Source organism: Taeniopygia guttata, chromosome 2, assembly GCF_048771995.1.
Source record: "Taeniopygia guttata chromosome 2, bTaeGut7.mat, whole genome shotgun sequence".
NCBI classification, from domain to species: domain Eukaryota; kingdom Metazoa; phylum Chordata; class Aves; order Passeriformes; family Estrildidae; genus Taeniopygia; species Taeniopygia guttata.
The window spans coordinates 90576149-90588756 of NC_133026.1; the positions used below are offsets into that span (position 1 = coordinate 90576149).

The 12608-nt window shown below is 36.4% G+C and overlaps 1 protein-coding gene across 1 annotated transcript in view; it reads right to left on the reverse strand.

Moving 5' to 3' along the window:
* ELP2 (elongator acetyltransferase complex subunit 2) overlaps positions 1-12608 on the reverse strand; it is a 38316-nt gene that overhangs the window by 7341 nt on the left and 18367 nt on the right. The window contains exons 10-16 of the mRNA XM_030265824.4: positions 11352-11452; positions 9547-9678; positions 8910-9059; positions 6032-6220; positions 3873-3939; positions 2201-2296; positions 2022-2079 (exon numbers count right to left, since the gene is read on the reverse strand). Of these exons, the coding sequence (XP_030121684.4) occupies positions 2022-2079; positions 2201-2296; positions 3873-3939; positions 6032-6220; positions 8910-9059; positions 9547-9678; positions 11352-11452 (793 nt within the window). The remainder of the gene's footprint in view (positions 1-2021; positions 2080-2200; positions 2297-3872; positions 3940-6031; positions 6221-8909; positions 9060-9546; positions 9679-11351; positions 11453-12608) is intronic.

Here is a 12608-nt window from a genome sequence, read left to right on the forward strand (position 1 = left end):
TTCACAATGGAGAGAAGTAACTGCATAAATGAATAATGAAATGATATTTTCAACCACAGGCAATTTTGCCTCAGTGTTGTACAATTAATAGCATTTTTTTAATGCACAGGTAGACTGAGTGGACTTTCGAGTGTCCAGACAAATGAATACGGTAATTTTCTAGTGTCAAATAGGATCTCTTCCAACTTCCAAGTGTATCACATGAAATGTACATACATATAAACATAAATATATATGTCAACACTCAAGCTTTAATCTCAGCATGCTACATATGAACTCTCTATGATAATTTTCCAAGGGGATAAAGATTAGCATATTCTCACAAGATTTACCATATTTTTAAAGTTATTATATTATGTAAAAAATTCAGCCAGTTCTTTGTGCTAAAACCTCCTCAAGCAAATACTTCACAAAACTCAACACTAATCCTTCAAAATTTGGTGTCAAGTTAGAGCTAGGAATACACAAATGTCAATGACAAACAAGCTATTTTTAGCAAGTCAGTGCCTCATACTGTTCTTCTGCTGCTATGGCAACTTGAAATCTACATTATGCGATTTCATGTTACTTCTTTCAAGATTACTCTGACCAAAAAATCTGAAAGTCTATGAATGCTTTACATCTTGTTTCTCTTGCATAAAATGATCTATATCATTAGCTGTGTCTCTAAAACCAGAAAAAAAAACTGCTCAGATAAAAGTCATCTGAAGACTGCAAATAAAATGGAGTTACTTTAATGAATGCAGGATATAAAGGCAGATAAGCAGTACTCCCATCGCAGAGTATAAAATATTAATGTCCCACTAGACTTTGTGAAATGTCAAAGGCAAATTATGAAGAATTTTGGCCTTGGCTCCTTTTTACTACTTAAACATCCCTTATCAATCTACTTATGTGAGTGCGTTAGCAGCCATAGAATGCATAGAAGAAACAGTTGAAGTAACAGTTAGAAATTACAGAGTGTGCAGATGTGGTCTAACATCCACTGGCTTTCCTCCTAAAATAATTTTTGAGTACAAACACAGTAACAGAGCTTAAAAGCATTCAAAGCAGATTTACTGCCCAACTGAAAGCAAAGATGAACTCCCACAGAACTTCCCCCTTGGTCCAATGAAAGCAAGCTGCACAGCGTTTTCCCAAAGCTTTTTATTTCCTTCCTCACAAAACTGGTAATGTAGAAAGGTGACTGTAACCATCAGCAAAGGCTCAACATTCTTCTCGTTCCAGTCTGAGACCCCTTTCAGGAGATTCAAATAAACCCACAAGAGATTGAGATTATTCAATTTCTTTGCTATACTTAGAAAATTGATACTAAAACTTTGAAGATTGTGAAAGTATAGCCTCATGTTTCTAGGATCGTTACAGAACAAATCATTTGACATTAATGTGAAAAGTGTTGTGAATTTCAGTAAAGCAAGAAAACACAGCTGAAGAATTCTAAAACCCTGCAACCACAAAACAATTATCATGACCACATAACTCCATTAACTTTGCAACTGACAACCACGCTATTGGCCTTGAGTGACAGGCTAGCCTCAAACTAGCCTTGTAACCATCTTACTCAATGCTTATCACTTTGCTCTACCACTAAACAAACTAGTTTGATTGCTGGTTTGCACCTTTTTGCACGTATTGCACCTTACAACTCTGACAGGAGTTAAGGGCAAGCTCGTCCATTGATGCCTCAGCCTCTGCTTCCACACCACATCTGCAAGCCCGCGCCATGAAGTGGAAAGTAGCAGAAAACTCCTTACACAGAGAGACCTTCAGTATAGACCAGGTTTTAAGGAGAAACAACCAACTACAACAAAATCGTGACACATCAGTTCTAACTGCTGTTTCCCTCACTGTTTCCTAATTTTTATATATATATAATTTATTTATTTTACAAGCAATACAGCACACACAAAGTCAAATGACATGGCAAAATAGGAAGAATTACAAGAATAAGCTACATTAACGTGTTGCAACAGTTTTCTGGAAATTTTGTAATAAAGAAGAAAAGGAAAAATAAAACTTACAACTTCTGAATTTCAGGCCATAAGGTATTCTGCAGCAAGTGATCCTCTGGTGGAGGTTCTAAAGAAGATTTGTACACCCTATTAAAATTTTATTTTTTTCAAATAAGCTAAATAATGCTTCAAATTTATATCAAATGAACCTCATTCTCTACTACCTACAACAGAAATAATTCTCATACCTGTAAGGATCAAGGGTTGAAAATAAATCTCTGGATACTGATTTGAAATAGTATTAAATGATTCTTCATCCTCATCTGGTTGAGCAGCCATATCTCCTATTAAAATAAGGACTTCATTAGGTAAAGAACACACCAGAAGGGAGGGAAAATATAAGGACAAATACAAGCAAGAAACATCTATATTTTTTACAAGTAGTTGAAACTAGGTTTCTCTCCTTGCAGAGAGAAACAATTCATACAATAATATGAATACTAGAAGCTAGTTATTCTAGTGCATATGAGAATGAGAAAGTTTTAAAGAAATAATAATCTAACCTTGATTTTGAAACTGACCTCTCTGCATCAGCACAATCTTTCAGAGATTCCTAAGAAGAATTTCACTGAGCAAAGCAGTCACCAGAGTTCAGCCTGTGTTTCCCCAGTGTTAAACCTTTCTTTCTGTATTTGAAATAGTTTAAGACAAAAATCTCTGATACAAGTGATGAGTTCCTAAATCTGATGTAGATCACTACATGAAAACCCGTATTTGAGCAAGTGCAGCTACAACTTGCAAACTTCAGCAAAACTGCTGACGGCTCAATCCTTAGCTTTAGGCAAAAGTATCAGAGGTAATCAAAACTAGTCAATTTTAAGTTAAAATTCAACTCTGTCCTTCATTGGGAAGATATTAAGAAAAACGTACAGAGATGGGGAACAATGCCTCTCAAAAAGACTCTACCTTTTTATACAAATATATATATCTCAAGCACAGCAGTTTCAAAAAGAAGGTACAGAAAAAGCAAAGCAAAGACTAAATTCTCATTCATTCCAACTTCGCTCTCTTTGAAAATGAAATGAGCAGCATTCATCTGAGACCACTATCTGAGCACCAGGAAGATTCCTCTGCAGAGTAAGTGAGAACACATCTGTGGTGTTTTACCTAAGCCATCAAGGCTGACAGCACTATATGAACAGTGGTGGATGATGCAGGGAAGTTCTATTCATGGTGCTGCTTCTGGTTGGGCCTCATGAAATCAATGGAAATTAGTTATTCTGTGTATGGCAATAATCTAGAAGAAGGAGGTTTTGTTCCTGCTCTCACTGGGAGAACTCATGAGAAAGCGGGAGAAAAAACTTTGTCAAAACATATTTTACAAGTTATTTGAAGTACAATGAAATTGGTTTTTCTCTTACAAATGGTTTACGGAAATTTGGTTTATTGCCATTGAAGACCCTGGAGACAAAGATGCTTCCATTTGTAGATCACACCGTCTGATAAAGCTTTAAGCAGAGAAAAAAAATAGGTCTAACCTAATTTGTACATTCCACTTTAGTGCATTTTTACCAGAGACTTCATAAAAAACCAGATCTGATTACCAGTCTCAGGAAAATACTTTTTATCATTCTAGGAAGATGTCTGTCCCTCCTTCCCTGTTCCCCCACAATGTAATCTCCATTGCCTCTCCAAGATATTAGCTACTGTTGGCTAACTATTTTTTCCTTACTTATGTTTTTTACTTTTAAGCATCATGTTTGCTGCTACCAAAGAAATAAATACTTTGTATGATTTTATTTCTAGATTCTGAACTTGCAGTCAAGCCTACACTTACAGACCTAATATGCACACCAGAACAATCCCTTAAATAAAGTTTCCAAATGAAACATCACAACCACTATTTCTCACTAGCAATACCTTCAAAAACAGCTTTATTGGATAACCCCAAAGCTGGCACAGTTGCACCTTCTGGAAGATCAGATGACTGTTGAATTAAAGAAAAAAGAAAGGTTACAGACAGATTGTCATGTAGCTTGGATTTCAAAGGCCACAGCTTAAGGAATCCCCAGGAGTTTCTAGAGTTACTTTCCTAGAGAAGTGATAGAGAAGTGAAGGGGGTACTTTGAAAAACTCTTGTTTAGAACATACCCTGAACAAAACAAAGACCAGTACTCTGACAGGAAGGAAAAAAAAACTCAACAAAAAAAGCACTTTTCTAAGGCCCCTGCTCAAGGATTTTCCTCAATGCTAATTGCAGGTTTTCTTCCACAATTATATTTATTCCCGCACATACATGACAATTAATCTATTAACTGAGAGCACTGCAGTTTTTAACACAATAGAACTGAGAAATCGTTGTTCTGAAGTGAAATAATAAAGCAGCATTTTGGAAAAGAGAACAGAGAGTGACTGCCTGTGACCACAACTTGAAACACAACTCAGTAAATAGTACAGATATATCTCTGGAATATGTGCCTGTTTAAAGTAGCACAAGGGAAAGACAAATCATCAGACAGAAAACAGTTCCATAATGGTATAGGAAATCAGTGAAAATTTAGAAAGGATAATAGAAAAAAATAAATAGAAAGGGTAAGTGAACTTAGAGACCTTTGTGTAGAGTTAAAAAAAGATCTAATAGCTGTAAATCCACTTCCTTATGGAATCAGAAAAGTTCAGAGAGAGACCGTTTGTCTGAATTAAATCAATATTTTAGGTGATAGCTTAAAATGTACTGAAATGTTCATAATTAGATGAGACAATGTATCTGAGACCCAGACAAGCATAAGGCTTCTAAAATAAAAATGGTTCCTCATTACAACCCAAAGTATAATACAATCCCATGGATTTGAACTGAATATAATCTTATTCAACCCTTTTAGAATATAAAACTGTTTTTTGGTTTCAGGTACTTTTTTGAGGAAGGCATTTAAGCCACATTAAAAAGAAGCTTCTCCACTTTAGTAATAAAAAGTTTTCACAGAAAACAATTTCAAGAAAGCTGTTTAAAAGCAGCTGTATAATTATAGCTCATAAAGCCTTCCTCTTTAAACAAAACCCATGTGAAACACTTTGTGATATGAATCAAAAAACAGCACTCAGAGAAATAGCCAATAAGAAAAGTCTAAATAAAGTAAAATAATGACATCTGACACCCTTATAAAAGCACAATGTTACTTGTACAAAGGTCATTAAAGCAAATGCTTACAAATTCTTGTGGAATTAAAGCTCTAAGCAGCTGCTTGTGTAATTTCTTGCTATCAAAAATTATTCTACTTCTATCCCAGATAGTTCAATTGTTAAATTAAATGGAAAGGCTAATTCATCTCTGAGAAACTGCACAGAAAACTCTGCTTTTGAGTGAGATATCCAAATAGCATACAAAGCACTGTACAGAGGCAACTATCTCAAATGAGTTCTGCTCTACAAAATGCAGACAAAATCAGAATTAGACCTTAATGCAAATGGGGAGCAAACAAAGAATAGCAACACAGGACAGCTGACATACTCACAACTAAGAACTGGAATGTAAAGGTCTCAAGAAAATTTCCAATGCCAAAGAGGAAATAAAGCACAGGCAAGTACATATTTATAAATATTTGTATGTAAGAACTAAAAATAATGCAGAAAGCTTTATGCTATTTCCAAGTGTGCAATTACAAAAAAAAAAAAAACAAAACCCAGTAATACCAACACATAACCACACAATAATAATTAGAACTAGGCAAGACTACTACACCCTTAAATTAAGTGGATACACATTAACAGGCTTTATTGTTTGCTTAATCCCCAAGTGTGTACAGTGGTCTACTTTGGTTTGGTTACCCACACTCTTTTCAATCTTTTGACACAAGGTCTTGTTGCTTTCAAATAGAATCTGTTTCATATAACAATATCATAAAAATACATATGAAACAGCACACATGGAAGCAAGCAGAAGAGAAACGAAAATAACATTACAGTTTCAGTATAACAACGAATTTTTACAAAGGTTAGTGCAATCTGACATTTTCTGAAGCATTAACTTATTTTACATCTAACAGGGTTCTCTTTGTGTAGCATTGTTTTAGCATACTTACATGGGAGCAGAGCTTCTCCATTGGTATACCAGTGATGTTACTGAAGTTTTCTATAAAATTCTTGGGAGCACGAAAAACTCTAAGCACTTTTTCATCTGCTCCTGACACGAACTCAAAGCGGCCGATCATTGCCAGACAGCGCAGGTCATATCCGTGTACTTGAGGCCTGGCAATTTCATGCCACGTTACCTAAAAGTAAGCAGACACACAGCTAAAACACAATTCTTAAACAGAGAAACAGCAGAATTTAAAGTTCTAAAAAAGCACCCCTCCATTACTTGCTGAATTTATTAACACAAAGATAAGAGCAACCTTCTACAGAGGTGCATAAAACTGGTGTTCACACACATCAGTTGAATCCTCTTTTTCCACCAAACCATTCCTGCAATTAGTAAACTGTGTCTCTGCACAGATATGCTTAAGGCACTTACTGTGACTTCTTCATGCTAGACAGTCAGGAATAGAACATAATTTGCCTAAGAAAAAAGAAGTTTGTATCCTACTACTTCCAAGACTGTAGGTCTGAAAGACCTAAGAAAGGTAGTGATAATTATCCTGCTTCCTTCATCTGTCTTTCACAAAGAACAGCAGCACTGCTGTCAGCAGGCTACAGGTTCCTACTTACCTCTTTTCTTTAAATACTTGATTCAAGTGAGACCATTTAATAGAAGCTTTGCAAAAAAACGACAAAATCATACTAGATTCTAAGTGTCATTTGCTATTTCACCTAAATGATACTTCAGTTGGAAAAATCCAGTGTGTACTTTAAGAGCTAGCAGAACCAAAATCATTTAAAATAACTTAGACTACTTCAGTATTCCAATGCCTGTAGCCAAGACTAGATGTCATATAAGCAAAGGCATTATATTGACTGTAAATGGCACATATCACCCTAAAAACTCAATTGAGTTTCGAATGTTGAAGTTTCTGATAGGACCTGAATGGGAATTAGAGACATCCTACAAAACCTCATGATTTCACAAGGTCTTGATTATTTTTCAGTGAGGAAAAAATTATTCATTCTTTTAAAAAAGATAAAATCAAACAGTGCTACAAGCCCTTCTTACCCTTTACTGGGTACATCTTTGAATACAACACAAAAAATTCAAACCCCAAACAAAGAGAGGGCTATATAAGTCATTCAATAAGCTTCTTCCAGAAAAATCAGGATGGAAATTTGCATGACAAATTGAAGCTGATAGTTATCCCTCTTTTCTGATATTCTGATATCAGAATTGAGACTTTAAGAAAGGATGCTTATTTGCATTCATCACTTAGTTTCCTTTTTATAGGGAAAAACATGAGCTGTAACACTAACTTTCCATAAACATCTGAACCATCCATTTTGTCTTGTTAAGACAAACATCAGATATCCCTTTTCTAATCTTTCAGGTGCTTAACTTGGTGTGATAAAGAAAGCAAAGCATTTTAGAAGCCTGTGTTAACCAAGTCCATGAGTGGCAGAACTAAAAACATTTCCAGGGTTCACAAATCCTGAATAAACCTCTTAAAATGACCCATATCTATTCCAACCCTCCACTTCACCCATCCAAAAAGGGTACTAAGGCTTTCTCCCACACCTCATGCAGCAGCAAATATTGCAACTGCTTAGATTTACGCCTGGTCAAATTAGCCTGATAGCTGCTCTGTGTCAGAACAGGAAGGCAAAGTACAAGAACTCAGTTCATGCCATATTTAGGTATGAAGACTGCAATCATTCTGCTAAATCAATTGATTCAAAAGTTTCAGGGCAAGCTGGGCAGGCAAATCATACAAAGATCAGTTCTTTCAGAAGAGAGGATTAAAATTAAGCAAGCAGCATACATAATAAAGAGTGGTACTTCAGTAGGTCACAGAAAAAGTGATATTGACAACTCTTGAATGCTGCCAACTTACACCACATGCTAGTCCTGAACTTTGTTTTGATATATTTAATGTACCCTCCTGAGTGGAGATTAGGGTAAAAAGCAGGGAAGGAAACTGGAAATATCCTTCGTAAAGCACAAGGCAAAGTGTAGCTCGTGAAATGGGTTTGCCACCACTCCTGTGTGGTATGGAAGAAAGAAATTTGAAGAACTGATTCACTCTCTCAGAAACATCAGACCTCCTGCGCTGTCTACATTACAGAAGCTTTGATAAAGCAGCTATAAAAGCCTCTCCAACCGATGGCACAGTCAGTCTAGTTTCTGCCAGTTTCCTAAATGGAACATTGGTACTGTTCTACCAGAAAAGGTTTTATTTGTAGAGGAGGAACATACATGAGAAACAAGAAACAGGAACTTCTGCATTCCTAAACAGACCTTCCCCCAGCCCAATGCATGAGGAGGGAGCAAACAGCTGTGTGATTCTTAGTTGTTGGCTGGGGGTTAGAACAGGACAGGTACCAGCTGCACTTATATAGTACAGATAATCATTCTAGTAAAACAGAGTCATTAACAATAATGTAAAAAAATACAGTGAGAACTTTGTTTAGATTATGTTCGTGTAAAAAAGCACAACCAAAGTTGAGTTTCTTTATTATTACCAGCAGCAGTGTAGCCAATTGTAAAACACTGCACTAGGTGGTAATCAGTACCAGTCATGTATTCCTCTTTCTGAATTACTGCAGAGGCTGTTTTCCAAGTCTCTGGGAGAAAACTAGTGAAGGTAATCTGGACATGGACACAGGATTGAACTGCAATCATTCTGTGTGACTGCAAAAACTCTGCCACTAGTTTTAAAGTGAAAACAGCACATACTCAATTACCAAACCAAGCAGTTTTAAACAGATCATCGCTTGGGGAACTTAAAGGTTTGGATTATATTCAGATAACTCGTTCCAAACTTGGGACCGACCAAGCCCCCTTGACCACACTCACAAAAGCTTTGAAAATCATACCTCAGTCTCTTCCTTCCTTTTCCACGGTGCAAAGAGTCTCGTAGTTTGATCAGAGCCCACACTGATGATAAACTCTCCTTCTGGATCCCATTTCACATCTTCTACACTGTTAAAATGTCCTGAAATCACTACTTCTGGAGTCCATTCTTTCTATGAAAATAGTTCCACAAAGAAGTAAAGACTTTTTCTTTTGACTGATTGGCACATTCTAAGCAAAATAAAAGTATAAATGCGCTTATTAAGAAAGTAAGAAAAAGACATTTGTAAACAGCAAATTATTGTAACTCAAGAGAGGCTGAAGAGACACAGATATTGATGTATTGCTCCCATGTGAAAGAAACTTGTGTTATTTGTTCAGCTGTGAACAAAGCACAACCACAAAAGAGTTTAATCTATTCAACTGACTTCATGATCCCCACAGGTAAGAAGTAGAGTTTAGAGTCTGGAGGATTTCAACCTTCCTTCTGTGCAGGAATGAGACTCCTACAGAATATTACATTCAGAAAAATGACTATTTCAATCACTAAGTTTAAATTATACTGCTACACTAGTCTATTAATAACAGAAATTAACCTCAAATGACTTAAAAGTACAATTCTTTAAAAAAAAACCAAACAAAAAACAAAAAACAACATACCTTATTAACTGTAGCTTGTTTCCAAAGGTGCAGTGCTCCATGAAAAGCATGAGCAATGATCATTGAACCATCTGGACTAAACTGGCAGTCAAAAAATCCAAGAGTATTGCCACCCACTTCACCTACCCGTACCTAAATTAATGAACAGAAGTGAAATATCCATGAAAATGGCCTTCCATTCCTACAAAATCATTCTTACTTCATGAGATGAAAAACTATCCATAGACAAGAGTAGACAAGAGTTCACATTACACACACAAACACATTTGAAGAATATTTTAATTGCAAAGTTAAGCACTGAAATGTGATGGGAATTAAAGCTGCGTGCCAGTTGAATGGAACCTCCCTTCAGAGACATCTCAAGATAGGATTCCCCCAAGGGAAAGAAAACACCACAAGAGATGAGATGCAAACTCAAGTGTTCTGTGTTTCAGTCCAGCTTGTTGAATGCAAGAGCTCCTTATCATCTGTTGCACAATAAAGAGAAATGATCCAAAGAAACAGTAGTTCCCAAGTCCATTTTCTTTCCTATTTAAATTTCCAAGATTCCCTAGCACACTTTCACTTCCCTGTTTCTCCATGAACAGCTGCAATTTGATCCACACTCCTTCTGTGGCATATTCTGTCCTCGGTTTGTGTTTCTCTTACGAGTTCTCACATATGCACACATGCATACACACAGGCCTTATATTTGCTCTAGTGCCCTTCTACTTTTTTAATTTTATTAAAAGATTAATAAAGTTACATTTTCAAGTCTTATTCAAGACATAAGACCACAATTTCGTCAAAGCTTTCAACTCCCCAATTCTTATATAGTCTCTTTTAAGGCCAGAACAAAATGAACCAATGTCCCATTTTAAATGGCACTGCACTAGTAGTTCCGTTTTATTAGCACTCATTCAAAAAAATACCACTCATATTGAAGTGACTTTGACATGCCATGCTAGAGGCAGAATTCTAGTCTCACCTCTGAGCAGGGGAATGAATTTCTGGAGACATCTTGTTCATAATATCTGATGAAAGAGAGAAACTGGGATGTTCCCATTGTGCCCTTCTCCTCCCTGCAGACTTCCACCTCAGATTTTCCTCTTGATGCAAAATAGATTTTTGCAGTTAAAATGTCTGATCTGAACTTGAAGCTACACATTTGTGGTCAAACCAATGCAAAGAGGATGCAAAATTAAAGACTCACAACTTGCAACAAGCTTTACTACGCAACCCATTTTTAGCAGGTTGTAAATTTAGCCATAACTACGTGTTACACCTAGGGACATCAAATTGCATCTCTATGTGATTTCCTTTTTATGAATTAATTTCTACTTCAAGCACAAAGGCACCAGAATTTTTCAATGAAACAGAGGAAAGATTAAATACCCTACTGTAATTCTCACTTTTTCACACAAGAGACACTTGAAACTTTCTTTGTGACAGGAAAGACCACAAACAAAGGCTGGCATAACCCAACACAAATAACATCAACTGAACTACTGCAATTTGGAAAAGCAGGTCAGCTGAAAAGACATCAATCAGAGCACTAGAGAAATCTGGTTGTACTACTTGTTTATTTAGGATGATCCACATCAGAACAGCTTTCAGAACACTACATGAATGACACATGAATACTCAACTCAAATAGAAAAAAAAAGGTAATGACACAGCCAATGTACAAGTTACTGTGAGTAAAACCAGAAAACACTTTGCCTTTCTCTGCCAGAATCTTAGAGTTTTTGTTCCCTACAGTACACACATAATGCTGGAAACACAAGTTGCATACAGCACATATTGTGAGAAAGATTGACACTTGCCTGTTCTAGCCAGACTCCAGATTCTTTATCAGGTTCCCAGATTATCACAGTTTTGTCCATTGATGCAGATACTAACCTCATTGGTTGTTTCATGCTGCCATCTACAGTACAAAGAAAATTATTACCCTACAACCTACAAGCTTATGTTCTGAAGAAATTAGGTGATACTGAAATATAAACACATTTAAAAATTTGTTCAACATCAGAGACATGCAATGCATTTCTTATATGCCATATTTACAGACTCTACATTCTTGCCAGGCATTCTTTAGGAGATATTGTATTCTCAGCCATAATCACCCAAAGAAAAACATGTACATGACCATATTCCAGTTGTCTCACACCAAACTTATATTGAATTAAATATAATTTGGAGGAAAAGCTAGAGTTGTACAATGAAAATGCACAGCAGTTCTTGGTTCCATTCCTTAAGTAAATTTTCATGAGAGATTTAAAGTTTAAAATCATTGCCCAGTATTCATTGTTTGGGTTCTTTTTCCCAAAACTGTTAAGTTTGCTACTGACTTCAGCAGACTCTAGCAACCTGTAGCACATACAGTAATTCAGGATTGCTCCTCAGAAGGCAGTGAAACACTCCAGAAAAAAAGCCCAACACAGAATAGGAAAGAGAGAGCTGGTTCATCGCCAGTTGTGCACTGAGGAACTTTTCTTGATAATAGAGATATTGGCAGGCGTCTCATGAGGTGATATGTTAGCAACAGACTTCCCACCTTACCTTCTGCACTGAGAATATGTCTCTCAGATCAGTTTGCCTCTAGTGAAAATCTATTTTAGGGAACCCAGAATTGGGTAGTCCAAAGTACACAAGCAGCTTCATGTATGTGGAAGCACCTGGAAAACTTCACGGTCTACCAGGACAGTTTTCAGATTGCAGTGCAAGGCTGACAGGCCTACATTGTGCCTAAACCTTGTTCTAAAAGGCTATATCTTGTACTGGTGTCTAATTTAGGGAAAAAAAAAAAAAAAAAGTGAAAAGTTTAAGGACCAGATACCTAAAGCAATGTTTTTAAAGCAAGTCCTGTGTCTTTCACTGCATGCATTTTGACATTCTAATGGCACTCTGCTGTTCAAGTCTTATATAGACCAGCAAAGCTGTCCTTCGTACTGCTTAAGTCACCTGCCATCAGTAACTCTAAAATATATCAGAAAAAAAGACACCTTTGCCAGTACAAATATTCAAGGGTGTTCTGACTGTGCAATGTCAAATCAAGAATCTGCTTCCCTTATACGCCAAGT